Source organism: Scyliorhinus canicula, chromosome 9 (assembly GCF_902713615.1).
Source record: "Scyliorhinus canicula chromosome 9, sScyCan1.1, whole genome shotgun sequence".
NCBI lineage: Eukaryota > Metazoa > Chordata > Chondrichthyes > Carcharhiniformes > Scyliorhinidae > Scyliorhinus > Scyliorhinus canicula.
In genome coordinates, this window is record NC_052154.1 from 142,383,636 (window position 1) to 142,410,846 (window position 27,211).

The 27,211-nt window shown below is 50.4% G+C and overlaps 1 protein-coding gene across 6 annotated transcripts in view; it reads left to right on the top strand.

The window, feature by feature from the left end:
* The window catches only part of abcc8 (ATP-binding cassette, sub-family C (CFTR/MRP), member 8), a 362,311-nt gene that overhangs the window by 179,306 nt on the left and 155,794 nt on the right, over window positions 1–27,211 (top strand). For all 6 annotated transcript variants that reach the window (XM_038807799.1, XM_038807798.1, XM_038807800.1 and 3 more), the window contains 2 exons: window positions 19,982–20,022; window positions 26,569–26,714. In XM_038807799.1, coding sequence (XP_038663727.1) covers window positions 19,982–20,022; window positions 26,569–26,714 — 187 coding nt within the window. The remainder of the gene's footprint in view (window positions 1–19,981; window positions 20,023–26,568; window positions 26,715–27,211) is intronic.

The window sequence follows — 27,211 nt, forward strand, 5'->3', positions numbered from 1 at the left end:
AAAGTGGGCATGATATTTGAAGAATTGTCTCCACCTGATATTATGGTACTCAATCCGTTGCCAGGTTAATTGAAAAGACAAATAAAAGCAATGCTGAGGTTTGAACTGTTGATTAGAAAGAAGTTTTGACAATTAGAAGAGATTAAAGACAATTATGACGGTAAATATGGAGATAATTAATAAAATAATCAAACTTAGAATGGATGAGACACCAGGATTCCATTAACCTATATTAAAATAAATTAGGTAAGACTTAGCAGAAACATTCTCATAATAAACTATAAAAGATAGTTGTGCCAGAGGTCGAGCAGACAGCTAATGTGATTCCAATACTGAAAACAGAAAATAGAAAAAGCCAGGGAACTATAGACTAATTAGTTTAACTTTGGTGATGACATGATGATAGAATCATTACGCAAAGATTCAATAGAAAAATATTTGGAAGATGAAATATAATAAAAATAGTGGCATGTATTTGAAAAGAGAAGCTCATGCCTGACTAGACGGATGAACTCTTTTGAAGCAGTAACAAAACTTGTAGTGCAGCAGGTGAGAGATTAAATATCTAGAAACGTTAGATCTGAAAGAGTTCTTTCGCATTATGAAAGGTTCTGATAGGGTAAACATGGACAAGATATTTTCACTTGCAGAATTTCAGGACTTTGATAAGCTATTGCAAAATAGATTCATGACTGTGGCCAGAATCTGTCAAGTCAGGGAGCAAGATGCAGATGGATAGTAAGCTGACGACAAAGTGGAAAACAGAGAGTAGAGGTTAAGGATCACTACTCACATTGGCAAAAGGTAGAATCTGGTGTTTCACAAGGACTAGTCCAAGGCCTACTGCTGTTTATCATTTACATAAATAATTTGGACCCGAGAATCAAAAGTACAATTTCAAAATTAACCAATGAAACCAAATTGATGGATTTACTTAATACAGAAGAAGGCTGCGGTAAAATACAGTAAGATGTTAATAAACTTGCAGAATGGAATTGGCCAATGAGTGTTATTACGAAAGAGAAAATGCTGGAAAATCTCAGCAAGTCTGGCAGTATCTGTGGTACATCCCGCACCACTACCCTCGCCCCCTCCATTCCCTCCCAGAACAAGGACAGAGTCCCCCTCGTTCTCACATTTCATCCCACCAGCCTCCGTATGCAAAGCATAATCCTCCGCCATTTTCGCCAACTCCAGCGTGATGCCACCACCAAATACATCTTCACTTCACTCCCTCTGTCACCATTCCGCAGAGACAGTTCCCTCCGAGACAATCTAGTCCACTCCTCCACCATACCCAGTACCTCTCCCTAGAGGTACCTTCCCGTGCAATCGTAGAAGGTGTAACACCTGCCCCTTTACCTCTTCCATGCTTAACATTCCAGGCCCAAAACACTCATTCCAGGTTAAGCAGCGTTTCACTTGCATCTCCTCCAATTTGGTTTAGTGCATTTGCTGCTCCCAATGTGGTCTCCTCTATATCGGAGAGACCAAACGCAGACTGGGTGATCGCTTTGCTGAGCATCTTCAGTCTGTGTGACCTTCCTGTTGCTTGCCATTTTAACAAAAGACCCTGCTCCCATGCCCACATGTCTGTTCTTGGCCTGCTGCAATGTTCCAGTGAAGCGCAACGCAAACTGAAGGAACATCTCATCTTCCGCCTTCCAGCCTACAGCCTTCCAGCCTGAACATTGAATTCAACAACTTCAGATGATCAGCCCCACCTTGAACCATTTGTTTTCATTTAATTTTAACTGTCTTTTACCATTTCTTTCTTTCTTAATGTGTATTTAATTTCCCCCCCCCCCAATCTTATCCACCTTTCCTGCACCTTTCTCCTCTTTGCTTCCCCCTTCCCCTCCCCCCACACCTACAGTTCAACCTCTGATGTTAGTTTCCCTGCTGTTTGACCTTTCACATCTTTTGTCCTCTCTGGGGACTGCCATTAACACTCTTTCCCCTTGGTATCTGTGGCCATTAGCACCCGGTTTCCCTGGGTTTCTGTGGCTATGACTCATCTTTCATTCTCACACCACAATATAAATATTTCCCACTTTCTCTGTCTGTTAGCTTTGACAAAGAGTCATCGGACTCGAAACGTTAGCTCTTTTCTCTCCCTACAGATGCTGCCAGACTTGCTGAGATTTTCCAGCATTTTCCCTTTCGTTTCAGATTCCAGCAGCCGCAGTAATTTGCTTTCAATCGATGAGTGTTATTATAGCTAAATATGAGCTGGTACATTTTGGTAGGGTGAACAAGGATGCCACGTTCTCTTTGAAAATAAATATCCAGACTTCCGGTGGCGGCAATGTGGAGCTAAGCCGCACGTTCGGCAGCTGCCGTTATCCTAGGACTTTTGGGCTCTTTTAAGGGCCCCAAACGGCGCTTGTTCAACGATTCCCGGTGTGTGAAGGTGTCTGGAGTAATATTCCCCGGGATTTATGGTGCGGACCCGGAGTGGGGCGAGGAAAATAACGGCAGCTGCTCCCCTGGAAAAGCGGGGGAAGGTGGACAAAATGGCGGCCGGTGGAGCCCCCGAGGAGTGGAGGCAGTGGGCGCAGGAGCAGCAGGCGGCCCTTCTGCGCTACTTTACGGAGCTGAAAGTGGAGTTGCTGGACTCTTTGAAAGCTACTACAAGTAAGCTGCTGGAGACCCAGACAGCCCAGGGTGCAGCGATCCGTGAGTTGCAGCAGCAGGCATCTGAGCGCGAGGATGAGGTCTCGGCCCTCGTGGGGAAGGTGGAGATGCACGAGGCGCTCCACAAGGAGATGGAGTTTCGGTCGAGGAAAAAGAACTTGCGGATCCTGGACCTCGCGGAGGGGCTGGAGGGGTCGGACCTGCCGGCTTATGTGGCCGTGGTGCTGAACTCGCTGATGGGGGCAGGATCTTTCCATCTGCCCCTGGAGCTGGAGGGGGCCCACAGAGTACTGACCAGGTGGCCTAAGGCGAATGAACCCCCGCGGGCGGTGCTGGTGCGGTTCCATCGGTTCAGTGACCGGGAGTGTGTTCTGTGATGGTCCAAGAAGGTGAGAAGTAGTAAGTGGGAGAATTCGGTAGTGCGCATCTACCAGGACTGGATTGCGGAGGTGGCTAAGCGGAGGGCCGGGTTCAACCGGACAAAGGCGGTGCTCCACAGCAAGCAGGTGAAATTCAGCATGCTGCCGCCTGCGCGCCTGTGGGTCACCTACAAGGACCGGCATCACTATTTTGAGTCCCCGGAGAAGGCGTGGGCCTTTGTGCAGGCTGAAAATTTGGACTCGAACTAGGGATTGGGGACTGTGGGGGGTTTTTTTATCACTGTTTATGCTGTTGCTGGCTATTCTGTTTTTTATTTCTGCTTTCGGATGGTGTTAGTTATGGTTTTGTGTTTTAAGGGGGGTGCTGGGGGTCTGTTTTTTATTTTACGGGGTTGGTGGATGGGTTGGGACTGCTATTTGGGAGCTGCATTGGGGGGGTGGGGTGGGGCAGTGTGAAAGCGCGGGCTTTCCTCTGGTTTCCCACGCTGCGGGACGAGGGGGGTGGAGCTGAAGGCAAGGGGCGTGGATATCAGTTCCGTTTTCCCGCGTCGGAGCGGTGCCAAGGAGCTGCTGCAGGGTGGGGGTGACCCCATATCGGGAGGGGTCGGAGTTAGGGCGGGAGCTGCCGGGGTCAGTAGAAGTCAGCTGGCTCACGGGAGTACTATGGAGGGAGTGTCACGGCTAGGAGGGGTCCTAGCCTGGGGTGGGTGGGGGGGGATACCGGGTTGCTGCTGGATTGGCCAGGGAGGAGCTGGTGCGGGTCGGGGGGGGTCGGGGTGAGGTTCTATCGCCATGGGAAACAGGCCGAGTGGGGGGTGCTGGCCAGGGGTGAGCAGTCAATGGGCTATGGCTAGTCGGCGGGGGAGGGGGGTGGGGTGCCCCCTGATCCGGCTGATCACGTGGAACGTGAGGGGGTTGAATGGGCCGGTTAAGCGGGCCCGGGTGTTTTCATATCTCAAGGGGCTGAAGGCGGACGTGGCCATGCTTCAGGAGACTCACCTGAAGGTGGCGGACCAGGTTCATCTGAGGAAGGGGTGGGTGGGGCAGGTTTTCCATTCAGGGCTCAACGCGAAGAACGGGGGTGGTGGTGATCCTGGTGGGGAAGAGGGTGGCGTTTGAGGCGTCTGAGGTGGTAGCTGATAGTGGCGGCAGATATGTGATGGTGAGCGGTAAGCTGCAGAGGGAGAGGGTGGTGTTGGTAAATGTGTATGCCCCAAATTGGGATGATGCTGGTTTCATGAGGTGTATGTTGGGCCGCATTCCTGACCTGGAGGCGGGGGGCCTGATCATGGGGGGGGGGACTTCAATACGGTGCTGGATCCCCCACTGGATCGTTCTAGTTCTAGGACGGGCAGGAGGCCGGCGGCGGCCAAGGTGTTGAGGGGGTTTATGGACCAGATGGGAGGGGTGGATCCCTGGAGGTTTGGGAGGCCGAGGGCTCGGGAGTACTCCTTTTTCTCCCACGTGCACAGGGTTTATTCCCGTATTGATTTTTCTGTCGAGTAGGGGGCTGGTCCCGAGGTAGCCGAATATTCGGCTATAGCGATTTCGGACCATGCTCCGCATTGGGTGGATCTGGAGATGGGGGAGGTGCGGGACCAGCGCCCGCTTTGGCGTTTGGACGTGGGGTTGTTGGCTGATGAGGAGGTGTGTAAGAGGGTCCAGGGATGTATTGAGAGGTACCTCGAGGCCAATGATACTGGGGAGGTCCGGGTGGGGATGGTGTGGGAGGCTCTGAAGGCAGTGATTAGTGGGGAGCTGATTTCCAACCGAGCCCATAGGGAGAGGGGGGAGAGGAGGGAGAGGGAGAGACTGGTGGGGGAGCTGCTGAGTGTAAATAGGAGGTATGCGGAGGCCCCGGAGGAGGGATTGTTGGGGGAGCGGCGTAGCCTGCAGGCTAAGTTTGATTTACTGACCACCAGAAAGGCGGAGACACAGTGGAGGAAGGCGCAGGGAGCGGTTTACGAATATGGGGAGAAGGCGAGCAGGATGCTGGCGCATCAGCTCCGCAAGCGGGACGCGGCTAGGGAGATTGGTGGAGTGAAGGATAGGGGTGGGAATGTGGTGCGAAAGGGGGTAGAGGTTAATGGGGTCTTCAGGGACTTCTACAGGGAACTGTACCAGTCGGAGCCGCCGGTCGTGGGGGGGGGGAATGGAGAGATTTTTGAACAGGCTGCGATTTCCAAGGGTGCAGGAGGAGCAGGTGGAGGGACTGGGGGCGCCGATCGAGTTGGAGGAGCTGGTTAGAGGGATTGGCCACATGCAGTCGGGGAAGGCGCCGGGACCGGATGGGTTCCCGGTTGAATTTTATAAAAAATATGCGGACCTGTTGGGCCCCCTGTTGGTTCGGACCTTTAATGAGGCATGGGAGGGGGGAGTTTTGTCCCCGACGATGTCACGGGCGCTGATTTCCCTGATCCTGAAGTGAAATAAGGACCCCCTGCAGTGTGGATCATATAGGCCAATTTCACTGTTGAACGTGGACGCCAAGTTGCTGGGAAAGATCTTGGCCACTAGAGTAGAGGACTGTGTGCCGGGGGTGATACATGAAGATCAGACGGGTTTTGTGAAGGGGAGACAGCTGAACACTAACGTGCGAAGGCTGCTAAATGTGATAATGATGCTGGCGGCAGAAGGTGAGGCGGAGATTGTGGTGGCATTAGATGCGGAGAAGGCCTTTGATAGGGTTGAGTGGGGGTACTTGTGGGAGGTGTTAGAGAGGTTCGGGTTTGGGGAGGGGTTTATTAAATGGGTGAGGTTGCTGTACGAGGCCCCAATGGCGAGTGTAGCCACAAATGGGAGGAGGTCCGAGTACTTCAGGCTCTACTGTGGAACGAGGCAGGGGTTCCCCCTGTCCCCCTTGCTTTTTGCGTTGGCAATTGAGCCTCTGGCCATGGCGCTGAGGGAGTCGGGGAGGTGGAGGGGTCTGGTGCGGGGTGGGGAGGAGTACCGAGTGTCGCTTTATGCAGATTACTTGTTGCTGTATGTAGCACACCCGGTGGGGGGAATGCCGGAGATGATGGAGATTCTTGCTGAGTTTGGGAGTTTCTCGGGCTACAAGTTGAACCTGGACAAGAGCGAGCTGTTTGTTGTACACCCGAGTGATCAGGAGGAGGGGATTGGTAGGCTCCCGCTAAAAAGGGCAGTGAGGAGCTTTAGGTACCTGGAGGTTCAGGTGGGTCGGAGTTGGGGGACTTTGCATAAGCGGAGTACAGTCCGTTAAAATGACGGTGCTCCCGAGGTTTTTGTTTTTGTTTCAGTGCCTCCCCATTTTCATTCCGAGGGCTTTTTTTAGGAGGGTGAACAGCAGCATCACGGGATTTGTTTGGGCGCACGGGACTCCGAGGGTGAGGAGGGTCTTGTTGGAGCGGGGCAGGGATAGAGGGGGGCTGGCGCTGCCGAACCTCTCTGGGTACTATTGGGCAGCTAATGTCTCGATGGTACGCAAGTGGGTAATGGATGGGGAGGGGGCAGCATGGAAACGGATGGAGATGGCGTCCTGCGGAGGCACGAGCCTGAAGGCACTGGTAACGGCGCCGGTACCGCTCCCTCCAACGAGGTACACCATGAGCCCGGTGGTGGCGGCTACCCTCAAGAGTTGGGGGCAGTGGAGGTGACACAGGGGGGAAGTGGGGGGGTCGGTGGAGGCCCCGCTGCGGGGGATCCACCGGTTTGTCCCAGGGAACATTGATGGCGGGTTCCTGTGGTAGCACAGGGCGGGCATAAGGAAGTTGGGAGACCTGTTCATTGACGGGAGGTTTGCGAGCCTGGGTGAGCTGGAGAAGAAGTTTGAGCTCCCCCCCGGGGAATATGTTCAGGTACCTTCAGGTCAAGGCGTTTGCTAGGCGGCAGGTGGAGGGGTTCCCTTTGCTGCCCCCGCGGGGGGTAAGGGATAGGGTGCTTTCGGGGGTGTGGGTCGGGGATGGGAAGGTGTCTGACATCTACCAGGTGATGCAGGAGGTGGAGGAGGCGTCGGTAGAGGAGCTGAAGGCTAAGTGGGAAGTGGAGCTGGGGGAGCAGATTGAGGAGGGGACATGGGCGAACGCCCTGGGGAGGGTGAACTCCTCCTCTTCATGTGCGAGGCTTAGCCTCATCCAGTTCAAGGTACTGTATGTCATATGTCCGGGACGAGCATGAGCAGGTTTTTTGGGGGTGAGGACAGGTGCATTAGGTGTTCGGGGAGCCCAGCGAACCATGCCCATATGTTTTGGGCATGCCCGGCACTGGGGGAATTCTGGCAGGGGGTGGCGAGGACGGTGTCGAGGGTGGTAGGGTCCAGGGTCAAGCCAGGCTGGGGACTCGCGATATTTGGGGTTGGGGTGGACCCGGGAGTGCAGGAGGCGAAAGAGGCCGGTGTTTTGGCCTTTGCGTCCCTAGTAGCCCGGCGGAGGATCTTGTTGCAATGGAAAGATGCGAGACCCCCAAGCGTGAAGACCTGGATCAATGACATGGCGGGATTCATTAAGCTGGACAAGGTCAAATTCGCCCTGCGGGGTTCGGTACAAGGGTTCTTTAGGCGGTGGTAGCCTTTCCTCGGCTTTCTGGCTCAACGATAGGGAACTAGGTCGGCAGCAGCGGCAACCCGGGGGGGGAGGGGGGGTACAGGGGGGTATTGTTTACGTTAATTTAATTTTTTAAAAATTTATTTTGTTGTTCATCAGGTTTGGGAGGGGTGGGGGGGCTCGGTATATGCGTTGTTACGGGTCCGGGGGGTGTCTATTATTGTTATTATTATTGTTTTGTTGTTATACATTTTTCAAAAATTTCAATAAAAATTATTTTTTTTTAAAAAGAAAATAAATATCCAAAAATGAGCAAAATAGAGCAGAAAATCTAGATTACAGGTATACAAATCTCTAAAAGTAGCAAAACAGATTTATACGTCATTAAACATCAAATAAATAACTTGCGTTCATTCCGACAGTAGTAAAATTGAAAAGCACAGCAATTATGTTAAATTTGTGTTAAATCACATTTGGAGCCTTGCAAACAGTTCTATTCTTCAAATTATAAAGAGGTTTTCGAGGTACTGGAGAAGATGTAAAGTAGATTTACAAGAATGAGACCAGAACTCAGAGGTTATACCTTTCAGGAAAGATTAAATGAGCTGAGAATGTTTTCTCTCAAAAAATGATCTGATGGAGATCTTTAGCATTATGAAAGGCTTTGATAGGATGGATGTAGACAGGATGTTTCCATTGCAGATGAGACATGAACTTGGGCCATAAATAAAAGATAATGGGGGTGATTCTCCTCTTGTGCTGCGCCTGGAGCGCATACTGTTATTCCCAGAGAATAGCGGGAAAGCCCCTAAACTGGTTCGCACTGGGCGTTCACTGGGTGTGAATTTTAGTCGTATATTTAAATAATTATTTAAACTCAGTCAGAGTCTTCTGGCTCCAAGGATTCACTGCCCCCACTCGCCGGATTCACTACTGATTCCCATCAACCAGACCAGACATGATGACCATGCTTGGGAGGGTCTCGGAGGCCATTGGAACCCGCGAGTGGTTGGGGACATGTCAGGACAGTGTCTTGGAACCCTGTCCCCATGCCAACATGCCAAAGAGGCACTACCTGAGTGCCAGGGTGCCATAGGACAGTGCCAGGATGCCAAGAGGCACTGCCAAAGGTAGAACATGAGACGGGGCATGGCCATGAATGAAGATCAGCCTGAAGGAGAGCCTTAGGACGGGCATGAAGGGTGTGCTGGCACAATGTCAGGGCAGAATTGCGAAGTGTCATTTTGGGCGGTAAAATTGGTGGGAATCAAGTCTGCTGTGTCTTCCCACACTTAGTTATTTCTTCGCAGCCAGGGGTGATTTTCACTAAAAAATGTGCTAAGTAGATGGCGGCAAGATATGATCCTCAGATCCCCGAATAAACCTACAAGCCTCCCCCCGTTCTCACGGGCAAAGTGAACCCCTCCAATCTCTGTCAATTGGACCCCGCCCCAAGTAAGTGATACCCTGCTATTGGGTTGTTAAAGGCTCCTCTCTTGCGGGCCTCCCCTTCAGAGACCCCCCTTTAGGCCCACCTCTCAGTCCTCCCTTCAGGCTACGCCCCTTGACAGTCCTGTCACTTTCCCCAGGCATGCTGGCAATCCAGATTGGCACCGCCAGGGGGCAGTGCTAAGGCACTGTCTAGTCATGTAACTGGCTACCCAGAAGCTATAAAGGTCCCTGAACTCCCCAGCATGGTCATCACTTATGTCCAGATAATTCAACGATGGCTGCAAGAAGGTCCTCATTGCACCTTATTGCCTTAGTTTTACGCCGGGTCCCTGCTAGCCCCCTGCTTTTTTGGCGTGAAAGTCCACAGTTTTTACGATGGCGTGATGGCATAGTCCCAAAAACAGAGAATCCAGCCCCTTGTATGTCACTCTCTTTATGTGCTACACTGTGAATTTAGCATTCACAATAATCATCACCCAGGCACTCTATACTCTGAAACTCAGAGTGGTAGGCCAAAAACATTTCAACACTTAGGGTAGGAATTTAAATAGTCTGTCTTTCTACTTCAGAAGCCAAACATGAGTGGTAGATAGCAAATGAGAAATTTATTGTTGTTCACCAAGGACATGCACATGAGCGATAAAGAAATGTTACGTTGCTCAGTTTATTTTTCTTAAAATAACATGTAGAATGTATCGCTTAACACCATTTCCACATCTTACCGATGATTGCATCTACTGCCCTTTCATTTTTTTAATGATATTACATGATAGCGCTTACTATCAGATGTGCATTGGGTGGATGTGTGGTTGAAAGATTCTGTGCAAAGAAGGGTTCTGGTGCTGGAAACGGGCTGGAAGATTTCATTTGTGATGATTCCTGGACGGTGTGAGTCACTACTTGCTGAATTTTTGAGCTTTAAGGACATCCCTGCAATTCTGGGCAGCAATGTATTGGGCAGCTAGTTGAACAATGGTGCCTTATCTTTCCACCGGCAATGCTTTCTGCTGCACCATGTTGTGAAAGATCATTCTGTGTCACCTCACTGTGAGTATTAAAGAGCCTTTCAGGCCTATCTTGGCAACTAAATTGAGTTTTCAGCATTCCATTGACTCCCTTTATGATACACCTGGTGCTCATGTGGCCCTGGTTGTAACACTGATGTACCTCTTTGGTGGGGTCCCTCGCAGGTGTCACAAACCAGATTTAAGGAAATCCTGGCAGGATTTCTCCAGCTGTTGTAGTTCCCTTTTCCTGCCAGCAGTGCACCCCGGGCCGTGTGTTTCCTGGCGGTGTGGGGTGGTTTCAATGGGAAATCCTATTGAAAACAGAGATTCCCGCCGCCAGCGAATGGCGCTGCTGAGAAACACGCATCTCGGAACCAGAGAATCCAGCCCCCTATGTCTCCTATTTATCAGTCCTTATGTCTACTTGCTCAAACAAAAGGGTGCCCAACTGCCCCAGTATGAAAGCATCATGCTGCACACCAACATGAACCTCTTCTTGAGGTTGCCCGCCACATAATATCGCTTGTCATTGATAAAAATTCATGGCTGTGTGGTGGCACTTGGATTGGCACATGTCTGCAATAAATTGCATCGCTTACCTTCAGCAGAACTGAAAGCTGTTTTAATCCATTGTTCACGAATCCTAAACAACAAGGTACATTGAATCCACATTCTCACACCTGCTAAAATTGTAGTGTCTCCTGTCACCTCAGCCCCTCTCTTGTGCATCTTCCTCCAGTGCATTTGCTAATTCCACCACAGTATATCAAATCAGGTATAAGATTAAGAAGTTCAGGTTGTCTGAATTTATAGGTCTAAATGAAGTGTACCAACGTGCCACCTTTCTACCCTAAACAATGGGCTGAATTTTTCAGCTCATTGTTTCAACAGAATCTTCTGGTCCCATCGATGGCAACCCCACATGGCATGTTCCCCAGCAGCCCAGCGGCAGGGCTGGTGAACGACAAAAAATGATGTTGCCATCAGCAAGACCGGAGAACTCCCACCAGCCAATGGCAAGCCTATTCCACCGCAGGAAAAATTGCCATTAGTGGGTGCAAAATCCCACCCAATTGGGCAGAAGTTTCCATTTTTATGCAGAATATTGCAGTGGACGGGAAAAGTGGCAGCCCCAACGATGGCCTTATCTGCCGTATTGCTTACAACATTGAGAAAAAGCAGGGGGTGGTCCCATAATGTCATGCTGGAGCCCGCCCCACCAGGAAATACATTTTTTAAAGGCCCCCTGGTACACAAAAGTATAAGTAGAACGCCTCCCCGCATAACTGACAGGCATGACCCTCTCCCTCTGAGGGATGCACTCTCCACAGCTTCTTCAGCAGGGTCTGTAACGGGAGAGGAGGGGTGTGGGCAGGGGGATTATCAGGCAATAAGGCCTGATAATTAGTTTTAAGGAATCCAGTGATATCACTGGTGGGTGGCAAGGACAATCACTACAGGACATCCACCAATGTATAACACAATTTGGGCCGCTGCAGAATTTGGCGCCCATGTTGCTGTTCATGCCCGATGCGAATGGGAGCACAAAGTCCTTGCCAATGTCTTCATTTCTCACCTGCCTGAGCTCCTGCGTGGACTCTGATGAGCAGGTTACCCCCTGCCGCCAATCACCCTCAATGAAACCTAAAAGTCAGGTTGCGGATGTCATTATTCTTTTCTGCAACATAAACCATGCATCCAATCCTAACCAACGTTACCAGTAGCTTCTGTTTGCTATGAGCAGTCTGACTGTTGCACTGCCAATCCTTTTTTTTATAAATGTAGAGTATCCAATAATTTTTTTCCAATTAAGGGGCAATTTAGTTTGGCCAATCCACCTAACCTGCGCATCTTTGGATTGTGGGGGTGAAACCCACGCAGCATGGGGATAATATGCAAATTCCACACGGACAGTGACCCAGGGTCGGGGTTCGAACCCGGGTCCTCAGCGCTGCAGTCCCAGTTCTAACCACTGCGCCACATGCCGCCCCATGCACTGTCCAATCCTGTTAAGATGTGGAGATGCCGGCGGTGGACTGGGGTGAGCATAGTAAGAAGTCTAACAACACCAGGTTAAAGTCCAACAGGTTTGTTTCGAATCACTAGCTTTCAGAGCACTGCTCCTTCCTCAGGCGATTCACCTGAGGAAGGAGCGGTGCTCCGAAAGCTGTTGGACTTTACCAATCCTGTTAAGATTACACATAAAGAGAATATGGCTTTTGTGTGACCTGTTGGTACCTGCGCAGCATATTCCAGATTGTGGCGCAGCTACACTTGCGTAGCTCAGAAGGAACATTGTCCCTTTGCCCAGCCATCCCCCAATTTCCCCACATTAATTTGTCCATTCATTTAAACCCAGGCTGGTGAAACTGATCTAATGGAAGATGTAATTCAGTGCTGTTCTGCATTGTACCAGGTAAGTAGGAAAAACGCACGCTTTTCCAACCTAGTCTGATACAGCTCAATTTTTCCTACAGTTTGCACTGTTTCTAGGTACTTCACTAATTTCTACATCATATAAAACATCCAATAAAGTAACACATGTAATCCCCAATTGCAACATGTGCTTTTTGATGACTCTCACAGGCAACACTAATTGATGCAGTGAAACTTATGACAACAACACAAAACTGCAGTGCTAATTGGTATTAAATTACCAATCCCGCAAGAGTCCACAGGATGTGTTATGTGGGCAATGATTTATTGAGGTGTAATGGTGATGCTCTTCTGATCTTGGAATTAAGACACACAATTGGGATAAAATCACCTGATTCCTATGCCATATCTATGACTGATGGTTACTTTGAGTGCAAAAATAGAAAAATATTCTAGTCTTCAACTCTGCTCGCTGCCCATAAAAACTTAAAGTATCAGTTTACACATGACTATTTTGAGTGGTTCACATTAAGAAAGCATGAGATGACGATATACTTTCAAGATCATTTGTTTTCTTGTTGATTTATTCAAGTCCTCAGTCTCCGTTGACAGCAGCAAAGGGGGCAATACTAACAGGCAAGGCAGAAATATGCTTGGCAGTAAACTGAAAGCTTTGAAGTATTTTCTATAGCACTTAAAGACAGCCGTTCCGGCTTTGTGGCCAATGATATCCATGTCTAAAATAATGAAGGTCTAAGTCAAATAAAACATATCAAATGATTAAAGGTAAATATTAATGTTGCCAAAGCGTTGCATCAAAAATGTGAGCCAATGAGATTAAATTTGACTCTATCACAAGACGGCCTCTGGGAATGCCAGTAGATACCGAATTAGTCTCATGCAATCACAGGATGCTATTTATATAAAAAAACATTGTATGGATATCACAAGAGCCAATCATTGCAAACTCATGAAAGGATCAAGATTGAGAGGTCACAGATTTAAAGTAATTGGTTAAAGAAGCAAAAGCCACTAGGGGGGAAAGACTTTTTCATGCAACAAGTGGTTGAGGTCTGGAATGCATTGTTTGAGTGTGGTGGAGGCAGCTTCAATTGAAGCATTCAAAAGGGAATTAAACAGTTACTTAAAAAGGAAGAATGTGCAGGGATACAGGGAGAAGGCAGGAGAATGGTACCAAATGAACTACACATTTGGTGAGCCGGTATAAACACGATGGGCCGAATGGCCTCCTCTGCCCTGCACTATTTTTGTAATTCTGCTAAATGTGGTAATTGCCAAACACTTTGATTGATAAACTTGAAATATGAGTTTCTGAATAAAATGGCACAGTTCCACCGTGTAATTTTTCATTGAGTAGAATTTGCGGAACTGATTTCTTGGCAACCCTGCTTGATTCCTAGTGAATCCCAATAAATATTGAATAAATTATTTAGTCCCAATTTTAACCCTGCTTGCCTGCCAGAAATGATGTGGGAAAGGGGCTAAAATTGTTTTTATTTTCTATTCATTCATGGCATGTGGACATCGCTGATTGGCCAAGCATTTACTGCCCATCCCTAATTGCCCTGAACTGAGTGCATTTCAGAGGGCATTTTAAGAGTCAACCACATTGCTGTAAGTTTGGAGTCACATGTTGGCCACACCAAGTAAGGACAGCAGATTTCCTTCTCTAAAGGACATTAGTGAACCAGATGGGTTTTTACGTTAATCAACATGGTTCTAGATTTTTATTGAATTCAAATTCCACCATCTGTCTTGGTGGGATTCAAACCCAGTTCCCTAGAATATTATTCTGGATCTCTGGGCTCCGTACAGGTCTGGCGACAATACCACTCTGACACTGCCTTCCCATGATCCCACATAACTACCTGTTATATTTGTGACTTTAACTCCTGAGTTTTCATGACCTTTGGGGTCATCTGCGGCAGACAACAAGATATTTCATTAATATAGATAAGTCAAGGTCCACTGATGTAATTCAGAACCCAATGTGAATTGAATTGGAGATTGAGGCTGCTTGTTGAAGGCCAGGAGAGACCCAGACAAATGCTTTTTAATTTAAAGTTAAAATGACTGGAGGAACAGGTGCTGACCTCCCAAGTCTTGAGTTCCCCCACATCCTCATTGACACTTACCATTAGGACCCCCACCCTGCCCCCATTACCTCCCGACCTAATAATTTTCCTTAGTGTTGGGGACCATTCCCTACGTTTCCAGGGAGTTCGACTGTGCAAAGTCTTGCTCATGGTCTCTGCTTTATCCATGCGGATTTAGGGAAGGGTTAATAGACAACATATAAAGTTAGGTATAAGGTTCGATTTTCCCAGGCCTTAGCTGAAGCCATTGCACTTCCCTACCTTCCACAATTCTATAGCGCCGATACAACGCAATCCTGCCCAGTGTTAAAATTGATGCTGTATAAACCAGAAGAGGTCATTCAACTTTGTTGTTGTGTCCAGTTCAGGGCTGGGATTCTCCTCTATCCGGCAGGGCGGGGGGTCCCGGCGTGATGGAGTGGAATGAACCACTCCGGCATCGGTCAGCCCCAAAAGTGCAGAAGTCTCCGCACCTTTAGGGGCCAAGCCATAACATTGAGGGGCTGGGCCTGCGCCGGAGTGGTTGGTGCTCCATCGGCTGGCGTGGACGGCCTTTGGCGCCACGCCAGCCGGGGCCAAAGGGACTTTGCCAGCCGGTGGAAGTCCACGCATGTGCCGGAGCGTCAGCGGCTGCTGATGTCATTCCCGCGCATGCGCAGGGGAGGGGGTCACTTCCGCCTCCGCCATGTTGAAGACTATGGCGAACGCGGAAGGTAAAGAGTGCCCCCACGGCACAGGCCCGCCCGCCGATTGGTGGGCCCGGATCATGGGCCAGGCCACCGTGGGATCACCCCCGGGCAGATCGCCCCGCGCCCCCCCCCCCCAGGACCCCGGAGCCCGCCCGCGCCGCCTGCTCCCGCGTGTAAGGTAGCTGGTTTGATCCATGCCGGCGGGAGAGGCTTGACAGCGGCGGGACTTCGGCCCATCGCGGGCCGGAGAATCGCCGGGGGGGGGGGGGGGGGGCACCGAATCTCAAGTGCCGGAGAATTCGGGACACGGCGGGGGCAGGATTGAAGCCGGACCCTGGCGATTCTCCGACCTGGCTGGGGGTCGGAGAATCCCGCCCCAGGTTTCTGAACAAAATCTGATCTCTTCGCTTATCCAAACTTAAATCTCTTGATTCAATATTAAATCAGGAATTGATCTAATTAGCTTTTGAACACTTTAACTCAGCTAATACCACACTAGATGGCAGTATATTCCATAAATTGATGATTAAACATGAAGTAGTTGCTCCTGCAGGGCAATTTCTTTGATTTTTAATGATCTCCTTTGGCTCCTTGCGTTTGATTTTGCACAGTTAAAGACTCTCCATTCACTCCATGGTTCATAATGGTTCAAGTCCAATCTAGCCAACAGGGAGAAATATGGCTGTATAACAGTGATAAGGTCATCATGCATCCATTTGTAATATCTTTCATGGGTCTCAGGGAGTCTATTATATTTCATATTTTTAGTAACTTCATTCCAAAAGCTTTTGTGAGTTTTAATTTTGTTTAAACTCTCGTAACAATACAGGATAACAGATAGCTAGAAAGAATCACAATTATTCATTCAATTGCGACTGTTGATCATGGGCAAGATCTACCGACCACGTTGCGCCCAAAAGTCAGCATGGCGCGGCCAGTATTTGCTGGGAGATGCCACTTCTGGGACCTTCCCAACTCGCCACAGATCTTGCGAAACGTCACAAAGGGAATCCTGCCCATTGTGGGTGGGATCACTTTCTGGCAAATCTGCGTATTAGAGTGAAACAGCTAGTCTCACTGAAATATGAATTCCCGAGATCTAACCAAGGCATGGGATCTAACCCCCCTCACCTTGAGACCTTGGGTGAGTGCTGTTCAGTGCCTGTCTCCACAAATGGGGACCAGATGGAATGGCACTCGTATGGGTCTCCGAGGGGATTAGAGGACCCCAGGAGCTTGCCCTCTGGGCAGGTTGGCACCCTGGGCACCTTGACACTGCTTGCCTGGCACTGCCATGGTGCCCAAGTGACATGGTCAGCTGGCAGGGGCACTGCCAGGGTGCCAGACTGGAACTTCTGAGGTGCCAAGCTGGCATTTTCTGTGAGGATTGGGACGGGGAGTGCCCTGCGTGGGTGTGGCGGGGGTATGTTGGGGCTTGGGGAAGGGGTGTTCGGGAGTCGGGTTGGGAGTTCGAGAGATAAATGGTGTCCCAATCTTTCCCTGCACTGAGGAGTTCTGGCGAGCAGAGCTCCTCAATGCAGGGAAGGGGGCTAAGTGCAGCCTCGGCCGCGCATACCCCGCTGAGGCTCCTAATCTACCCGGTCGGGCAATAGATAGAGGGATGTTTTCCAGCGCTCCGACTACCAGGAAACACTTGGCTAATCGCCTGCACTATGGGACTCTGTCCCCATTCAGGTAGGTCACGCCTAACGTTTCCTCATCTATCATGACAAAATATCCCAGCATTTAAGTTGTCCTGAAAGTTTACTACCATCAATTTGTTATGGAGCAAGAAATGTAGTTGAAAGGTTCTTTATGGTCTGTATTTTCTTTAGTAAAATCACATATTTATAGCTTGTGTACCAAAGGTAAACAAAGTACAATAGATGGAAGAGCCCAGTTCCCAGAGTGTTTTTCTGGTAAACCAACAGTCAGTAAGGCTGAAATAAGAACAGAAATTAATGTTAGGAAGTGTCTGTGGAAAGATAAACAAAGCAGGCGTCAGCGCCCTGATGTCAGACACATAAGGGGGTTCGGAGCCCCTGCCCATGTTGTCAGTGCACCTTTCCATTAAGGATATAAGATAGGTTCCTGATGCTTCAGGTCCATTCAGAGGGCCCAATGTGATGTCAGGTCGGCAACCCCAGCAGGAAAGGCAATATCAAGGCAGTAGGTGAGGACAGATGTGCCACAACTGAAGACACCCTCGGCTACTTGCATTGAAGTTCTAAATTAAAAAGCCCAAAGCTGGTATGACCATCTGATCAGAGTGGAACATTGTCCACTGGCCTAATCACTGATTGGGCTGCAAACTTACAACTCTATGGCCACATCATCCAAGCACAGAGCCTCCAACTCTGTAGGCTCATTTACCTGTAGCTGGGAGACTAGCTTGACTGACCAGGCAACTTCCACATACAGCAGGGCCCGCTCCGATGCCAGAAAAATGCAACCGCTCAAGCAGAATGGCGTTAAGTGGGGCTTTAACTGGACCAGTTGGCTGTCTGCCTCTGTGGAGCACCCCAAGAATCCCAAGGCCTCACGGTAGCATGGTGTTTAGCATCAATGCTTCACAGCTCCAGGGTCCCAGGTTCGATTCCCGGCTGGGTCACTGTCTGTGTGGAGTCTGCACGTCCTCCCCGTGTGTGCGTGGGTTTCCTCCGGGTGCTCCGGTTTCCTCCCACAGTCCAAAGATGTGCGGGTTAGGTGGATTGGCCATGCTAAATTGCCCGTAGTGTAAGGTTAATGGGGGGATTGTTGGGTTACGGGTATACAGGTTACGTGGGTTTAAGTAGGGTGATCATTGCTCGGCACAACATCGAGGGCCGAAGGGCCTGTTCTGTGCTGTACTGTTCTATAATTCTATAATATGCCCCTGAGGTAGGGCTGTGTTGGGAAGCCATTCCAACCCCCAACGATCCGGGTTCGATCCTGGCCCTGGGTCACTGTCTGTGTGGAGTTTGCTGCATCGTCCCTGTGTTTGTGCGGGTTACGACCCCTCACAACCCAAAATAATAATAATAACCGCTTGTTGTCACAGGTAGGCTTCAATGAAGCTACTATGAAAAGCCCCTGGTCGCCACATTCCAGCACCTGTTCGGGGAGGCCGGTACGGGAATTGAACCCCGTAATGTTCTGCATTACAAGCCAGCTGTTATCCCACTGTGCTAAACCAGCCCCTGGTTGTGCAGGGTAGGTGGATTGGCCATGCTAAATTGCTTCATAATTGGAAAAATTATTTAAATAAAGGAAAGTGCATGGGTATTGCAGACATCCTTTTGGAAGTCACAAGGACCCTGCACCCAAAAAAATATATATTTCTGTAATCACAATGTCAGCCTTTTGGCTAAAATCAAGTATCAGATCAAGCCCCAAATGAGGTGCAATGACTTTTCTTGTCAGCTTGCATTTTGTACGTTTCTCTTGTGGGGACATGAATTTGATGCAATTTGAATTTAAATTGTTTTTGGAGCAAGCAATGAGAATGGTTAAGGAATTTCCCTGTGCACGCTGCGCATTGGCTTTGTAACTTTAAAAATTGGATTAAAAAATTTAAAAAACACAATGAAATTTGTGAAGAAAGCAATTAGTTTAATATTTTCTTTAGCTTTGTATATTTCATGACCTTCAGTATGACACCCCATACCTAAAACCAATTGGCAGTAAAAGTAAACACTTGCACTTCCATCCTTCTTGCAGAAGAAGATTTGAATGTACACTCTGTCCTCATTATAAAAAAAAATCCCTAATTCGGTATAAGAAACTTATCAGGGAGTTGGGTTCTTTAGAAAATCAGGCATCTTGCAGATGAGACACTGGGTGGGATCTACCCGAATGGGAACAGAGGCCCTTAGCGTACGCGATTAGCTGGGTGCTTCCCGGTGCTCAGAAACACCACGCTATCGAACAGCCATTCAGGTAGATTGGGTGCCTCGGCGGGGAATGCACTTTGCCATATTCCCTGCCCTGAGGAGCTCTGCTCGCCAGAACTCCTCAGTGCAAGCAGACAAATGGCGTCCCGATCTCTCGACCCTCCCAGTGCGACCCCCAACATCCCAGCTTACCAATAAGGGGGTCCTCAGGCACTCCCACATAGGGCACCCCCAGCCCAATCCCCACCACAGGAAAAATGCCAGCCTGGCACGTGGGGGCCTCTGGGCGATCCATCTGGTCCCCTTTTGTGAAGACCAGCATTGAATGGCGCTTGCCCGAGCTCTCGAAAGCAAGTGGGTTACTTACCACACCTTGGGTAGATCTTGGGAATGCATATCATAGTGAGACTAGCTGTCTCACTTTAATATGCAGATTTGCTAAAAAGTAATTCTGCCCTCAATGTGTGGGATTCACATTCCGACATCTCGCGAGATCGCATTAAATCTCGCAAGGCATGGCGTGCCGAGTAGATCCCAGAAGAGGGATCTCTCGGCATCTACTTGTGTTGTGTCGCGCCATACTGCCTCTCGGACGGATCTCGCCCTCCATTTATCTTGTTAGTTTAGTTACCATCTCGCGCCAGTTAAATCTCAATGTGACCTTGCAGCAGGCTGCTCTTTCAGGTGTTCGGTCTCCTTTTGTTTCAACTAATCAATGAGGATAGATGGACAAGAGTATGACTGTCTACAAAGCAAGTAAGTGTCTAAGCTACTGCGACAGTGACACACAAAAGTAGTTGTTCCCAAACTGCAACTAGCCCGCGGCCATTTAGAACGTGGGCCGTATGTCCTGTAAAATCCAAGCCACATTTCCTGAATGAAACACATGTACTGGTTGTACTGAGCTGTTTTCACCTTGTAGCTTCACCAGATTTTTTCTTGTTTGCAGTTTTCATGAATGCGGCAATACCCATTGCAGCAGTCCTCACAGTAAGTACTGGTATTTAATTTGCTGCAACAAAGTTGTAGATTTCCTTTGCAAATATTAGCCTTGTAAGTTGAAATTACTGATTTGCTAATAATTCAGAAATGCAGAGAGGTGGATAGGTACAATTTCCTAAGTAATTGATTTCTATATATTTTTTCGCACGCTGTGACGCCGATTATTTAATTCCTTGGTCTATTCCACAAGTGGCCAACTCACTTTTATCTCCCTGGGTAGTCCCCTGAAAACTACTGCTTCACAGGGCCAGGGACTGAGGTTCGATTCCGACCTTGGGTGACTGTCTGTGTGGGGTTTGCACATTCTCCCAGTGTCTGCGTGGATGTCCTCCGTTTGCTCCGGTTTCCTCCCACATTCCAAAGACGTGCAGGTTAGGTGGATTGGCCATGTTAAATTGCCCCTTATTGTCCAATGGTTGGGTGGGATTATGGGGTTACAGGGATAGGGCAGGGGATTCGGCCGAGGTAGCGTGCTCTTTCGGAGGGTTGGTGCAGACTCAATGGGCTAAATGGCCTCCTTCTATGCTGTAGGGATTCGATGATTCTGTGAACTGCTGAAAATGGGTGAGGCTAGTTTATCTAAAATTGCCATGTGTCTTATGCTCTGAATGTTACATCGAAATGTTCCTAAATATTTTCTTTAGAAGTCCCAGCAGTCTTCTGGTGTAGTAGGTCCCATGGTTCGGCAAATATGGTAAATGAGAACCAGACCTCAAAATTACACTCTTAGTCTCTTCACTGTTAGCACGGGTCAGTTGCTCAACCCAGAAGTTAAAACTGACCTCATTGAAGTTTTATTCCTTTAGCTGCTGGCTAATAATGCTCACACCTACCTAGAAAGAGTGGGAAGTGGTTGCCAGCCTCAGAAAAATTAGTCCAGGTTCGAGGAGGCCTAAACTTTCCTTGTGATCAAGGTCAAGAAGAGCACTCCTGCTGCTCCTGGTCCCACCAAGGAAAAGTAAACATTTTCCCCAAAAGACCTCTTCAGCTTCCTGATATTCCTCACGCTGACCTGCAGTTTTGGAAAGGTCGTGCCATCTGCGTGTGTCTGTTGAAATTATTACCTCCTAATGAGCAAGTGTCATTTAGGAACTTACTGACTGTGGCCTGTGCAGAAATATCCATTAGCTTCTTGGAAAGGTGGGATTCAGACAGCTTTCTGGCGAGTATGTAACCCAGGCATTTTTAATGCTATCCATCTAGTTTTCATTGGACAGTTAGAATTAGAATCTCCAGCTCGTTGATGGGAGCGGGGTCCTTCCATTTGCCCCTGGAGCTTGAGGGAGCTCACAGAGTGCTGGCCAGGAGGCCTAAGGCAAATGAACCCCCGCGGGCGGTGCTGGTGTGGTTCCATCGGTTTAGTGACCGGGAGTGTGTGCTGCGCTGGGCCAAGAAAGAGAGGAGCAGCAAGTGGGAGAATTCGGTAGTATGAATCTACCAGGACTGGAGTGCGGAGGTGGCAAAGCGGAGGGCCGGGTTCAACCGGACGAAGGCGGTGCTGCATGCCAAGCAGGTCAGATTTGGAATGCTGCAGCCTGTGCGTCTGTGGGTGACATATAAGGACCGGCACCACTACTTTGAGTCCCCGGAGGAGGCGTGGGCCTTTGTACAGGCGGAGAAACTGGACTCGAACTAGGGTCTGGGGACACACTATGGCCGTTGCTGTTTTCGCTGTTGCTGTTCTTCAATTTTGACAGGTGTTATTTTTATGCTGGTTTTCTTTTTGCTCTGTTTCCGGGTGGGTTTGTCTGTTGGGTATGGGTGTGAGGTATGTGGGGAACATTGGGGGTATGTGCTTTATATGTTCTCTTCTGTACGGGGCTGGGGGTTGGGGTGAAACTGAATTTTGAGGAGCTGTGTCAGAAAGGTGGGGTGTGGCAGTGTGAAAGCGCGGGCATTCCTCTGGATGTCCGCGCTGTGGGGCGGGGGGGGGCGGAGCTGGAGGTGGGGGCGTGGCCTTCACTGGTTTTCTTTCCCCCGCTGAAGCGGTGCCAAGAAGGTGTGGCAAGAGGGGGATGACCCCATGCCGGGAGGAGATGGGTTTTGGCGGGAGCTGCCGGGTCAGCAGAAGTCAGCTGACTCATGGAAGTACCATGGAGGGTGCGTCGCGGCTAGGAGGGGTCCTAGCCTGGGGGGGTGGGGGGGGATACCGGGTTTCTGCTGGAATGGCCAGGAAGGAGCTGGTGTGGGCCGGGGGGGTAGAGGAGAGGCGTTATCGCCATGGGGAACAGGTCAGGAGGGGCGAGCTGGCCTGGGGCGAGCAGTCGATAAGCTATGGCTAGCCGGCGGGGGAGAGGGGCAGGTTGCCCTCTGATCCGGCTGATTACCTGGAACGTGAGGGGACTGAATGGGCCGGTTAAGAGAACTAGGGTATTTTCTCTTCTGAAGGGGCTGAAGGCGGACGTGGCTATGCTCCAGGAGACCCACTTGAAGGTGGCGGACCAGGTTCGTCTGAGGAAGGGGTGGGTGGGGCAGGTTTTTCACTCAGGATTGGACACGAAGAACCGGGGGGGTGGCGATTCTGGTGGGGAAGAGGGTGGCATTCGAGGCGGCTGAGGTGGTGTCGGACAAGTAGGGCAGATATATTATGGTGAAGGGTAGGCTGCAGGGAGAGAAGGTGGTGCTGGTTAATGTATATGCCCCGAATTGGGATGATGCCGGCTTCATGAGGCGCTTGTTGGGCCGCATTCCGGACCTGGAGGTGGGGGGCCTGATCATGGGGGGAGACTTTAACACAGTGCTGGATCCCCCACTGGACCGGTCCAGTTCAAGGACGGGTAGGAGACCGGCGGCGGCCAAAGTGCTGAGGGGGTTTATGAACCAGATGGGAGGGATGGATCCCTGGAGGTTTGGGAGGCCGAGAGCGCGGGAGTATTCCTTTTTCTCCCATGTCCATAGGGTCTATTCCCGAATAGATTTTTTCGTCCTGAGCAGGGGATTGATCCCGAAGGTGCAGGATGCAGAGTATTCGGCCATAGCGATTTCAGACCATGCTCCGCACTGGGTTGATCTGGAGATGGGGGAGGCGCGGGACCAGCGCCCGCTCTGGCGCCTGGATGTGGGGATGCTGGCTGATGAGGAGGTGTGTAGGAGGGTCCGGGGAAGTATTGAGGGGTATCTGGATACCAACGACACGGGGGAGGTCCGGGTGGGGATGGTCTGGGAGGCTCTGAAAGCAGTGATCCGGGGGGAGCTGATCTCCATCCGGGCCCATAGGGAAAGGAGGGAGAGGAAGGAGAGGGAGAGACTGGTGAGGGAGCTCCTGGATGTGGACAGGAGATACGCGGAGGCACCGGAGGAGGGGTTGCTGGGGGAACGGCGTAGTTTGCAGGCCAAATTTGACTTGTTGACCACCAGAAAGGCGGAGGCACAGTGGAGGAGGTCGCAGGGCGCGGTATATGAGTATGGGGAGAAGGCGAGCAGGATGTTGGCGCATCAGCTCCGCAGACGAGATGCGGCTAGGGAAATTGGTGGAGTGACGGATAGGGGTGGGAATGTAGTGCAGAAGGGGACAGAAGTAAATGGGGTCTTTAGGCACTTCTACGAGGAACTGTACCGGTCAGAACCTCCGATGGGGAGAGGGGGGATGGAGAGCTTCATGAACAGGCTATGCTTCCCAAGGGTTCAAGAGGAGCTGGTAGAGGGGCTGGGGGCGCCGATAGAGTTGGAGGAGCTAGTCAGGGGGATTGGACAAATGCAGTCAGGTAAGGCGCCGGGGCCGGACGGGTTCCCGGTGGAATTTTATAAAAAGTATGCGGATCTGGTGAGCCCCCTGTTGGTGCGAGCCTTCAATGAGGCATGGGGGAGGGGGGGGCTTTGCCCCCGACGATGTCGCGGGCACTGATCTCTCTGATCCTAAAGCGGGATAAGGACCCCTTGCAGTGTGGAACATACAGGCCTATCTCGCTCCTCAATGTTGACGCTAAGTTGCTGGCGAAGATCCTGGCCACCAGGATAGAGGACTGTGTGCCAGGGGTGATACACAAGGATCAGACAGGATTTGTCAAGGGACGGCAGCTCAACACGAATGTGCGGAGACTGCTAAATGTTATTATGATGCCGGCAGTGGAGGGGGAGGCGGAGATAGTGGTGGCGTTGGATGCGGAGAAAGCGTTTGATAGAGTTGAGTGGGGGTACCTGTGGGAGGTGCTGGAGCGGTTCGGATTCGGGGAGGGATTCATCAAATGGGTGAGGCTGCTCTACGCGGCTCCGATGGCAAGTGTAGTTACCAATGGAAGGAGATCGGAGTACTTTAGGCTCTACCGTGGGACCAGGCAGGGGTGCCCCCTGTCCCCCTTGCTCTTTGCACTGGCGATTGAACCTTTGGCTATGGCGTTGAGGGAGTCAGGGAGATGGAGGGGTCTGGTGCGGGGTGGGGAGGAACATCGTGTATCGCTGTATGCGGACGACCTGCTGTTGTATGTGGCGGATCCAGAAGGGGGAATGCCGGGGGTGATGGAGCTGTTAGCGGAATTTGGGGGCTTCTCGGGCTATAAGTTAAATTTAGGCAAGAGTGAGGTATTTGTAGTACACCCGGGAGATCAGGAGGAGGGAATTGGGAGACTCCCATTTAAGAGGGCAGTGAAGAGTTTCAGATACCTGGGGGTGCAGGTGGCCAGGAGTTGGGGGACTCTCCATAAGCTTAATTTTACCAGGCTGGTGGAGCAGATGGAGGAGGAATTTAAAAGGTGGGACATGGTACCGCTATCGTTGGCGGGTAGAGTGCAGTCCGTCAAAATGACGGTTCTCCCGAGGTTCTTGTTCCTTTTTCAGTGTTTGCCCATCTTTATCCCTAGGGCCTTTTTTAGAAGGGTGACTAGCAGCATCATGAGCTTTGTTTGGGCGCATGGGAGGGTGAAGAGGGTCTTCTTGGAGCGGGGTAGAGATGGGGGGGGCTGGCGTTACCCAATCTCTCGGGGTATTATTGGGCGGCCAATGTGTCGATGGTGCGCAAGTGGGTAATGGAGGGGGAGGGGGCAGCATGGAAACGGATGGAGAGGGCGTCCTGTGGAGATACAAGCCTGGGGGCCCTGGTAACGGCGCCGTGGCCGCTCCCTCCTACGAGGTATACCACGAGTCCGGTGGTGGCGGCTACCCTCAAGATTTGGGGGCAGTGGAGGCGAGATAGGGGAGAAATGGGGGGCTCGATGGAGGCTCCGTTAAGGGGGAACCATAGGTTCGTCCCGGGGAACATTGATGGGGGATTTCAGGGTTGGCACAGAGCGGGCATCAGACAGCTGAGGGACCTGTTTATTGATGGGAGGTTTGCGAGCCTGGGGGAGTTGGAGGAGAAATTTGGGCTCCCCCAGGGGAACATGTTCAGGTATCTGCAGGTAAAGGCATTTGCTAGGCGGCAGGTGGAGGGATTCCCTTCGCTTCCCGCGAGGGGTGTGAGCGACAGGGTGCTTTCGGGGGTCTGGGTCGGAGAGGGGAAGATATCTGATATCTACAAGGTTATGCAGGAGGCGGAGGAGGCATCAGTAGAGGAGCTGAAAGCTAAGTGGGAGGGGGAACTGTGGGAACAGATCGAAGACGGGACATGGGCTGATGCTCTGGAGAGGGTTAATTCTTCCTCCTCGTGTGCGCGGCTTAGCCTCATCCAATTCAAGGTGCTGCACCGGGCCCACATGACTGGGACGAGGATGAGTAGGTTCTTTGGGGGTGAAGACAGGTGTGTCAGGTGCTCGGGGAGTCCAGCGAACCATGCCCATATGTTCTGGGCATGCCCGGCACTGGAGGAGTTCTGGAAGGGGGTGGCGAGGACGGTGTCGAGGGTGGTGGGATCCAGGGTCAAGCCAGGATGGGGACTCGCAATTTTTGGGGTTGGGGTGGAGCCGGGAGTGCAGGAGGCGAAAGAGGCCGGTGTGCTGGCCTTTGCGTCCCTAGTAGCCCGGCGAAGGATCTTGCTACAATGGAAGGATGCGAGGCCCCCAAGCGTGGAGACCTGGATCAATGACATGGCGGGTTTCATTAAGCTAGAAAAGGTCAAATTCGCCCTGAGAGGGTCGGTACAAGGGTTCTTTAGGCGGTGGCAACCTTTTCTCGACTTTCTGGCTCAACGATAGGGTACAGGGACAGTAGCAGCAGCAGCCCGGCGGGGAGGGGGGGAAGGGGGAGGGAAAAAGGGGGGGGGGGGGGGGGGTGGACAATGACTATGTTTGTTTATTTAATTTTAATTTATTTTTAAGTTCTTTTGTTGTTCATTGGGGTTGGGGGGGTGGGGGGATGTGATACATGCGTCGATACGGTCTGGGGGTGTTACAGTTATTATGGGTTATTTTGTTGCATTTCATTGTTTGTCGTTATGTTTTATATTTTCTCTAAAAAATTACAATAAAAATTATATTTAAAAAAAGAATTAGAATCTCCAGCTAAAATGCTTAAACAAGATCCATTTCTGTTCAGGAGTGACTGAGTTTTGCTTGTTCAGTTTCTTGAGCATGATTTCTTTGCAAATCTAATTTTGACCTAAAATGTATTTTTATTCGCTCATGCTGAGGTGATTTCAATTATTTTTTCTAATTTTCCCAAAAGACTTTTGTTGTTCACACCCACCTCTATGAGAATGCAGACCTCTCGCCAGCAGTGGCCTTCGCCTCACTCTCCCTCTTCCATATCCTGGTCACACCCCTCTTCCTGCTCTCCAGTGTGGTTCGTTCGACTGTCAAAGCTCTAGTGAGGTAAAATATTGTTCAAAGACCATGTTTGATCTTTTGGTTCGCTTAATGCTGCCATAATGCATGGATGCTAAAACGGGGACAACAATAATGAGAGTAACAAGTATACTTCTGTAGGACCTGAAACACAAAAAGCCAGATGAAAACACAAGTCAGCTCTCAATACAACTCCTTGAGATCGATCCCCGTTTAAATGCCCCCCCCCCCCCCCCCCCCCCCCCCCCCCCCCCCCGTGCATTATTTTCACATGGGAAAGCAGGGGAGGGAGCGAGTGAAAAACTGCCGATGCTGAGAACGGGGCCAGCAGTCTTGGAATTAGGCCCCACCCCCCGCCATTTTAAAAGGCCTCCAAAGTCATCCAGACTCTGTGAAAATCCAGCCCAAAAGGACAATTGGATCTGTAAACTGGCGATAGATCGGTAATTGGTTTTATAGTGCAGTGCTTTCCAAACATTTTCCCAGTGTGACCACATTTTAATGCCTCAGACTTTGTGCAATGC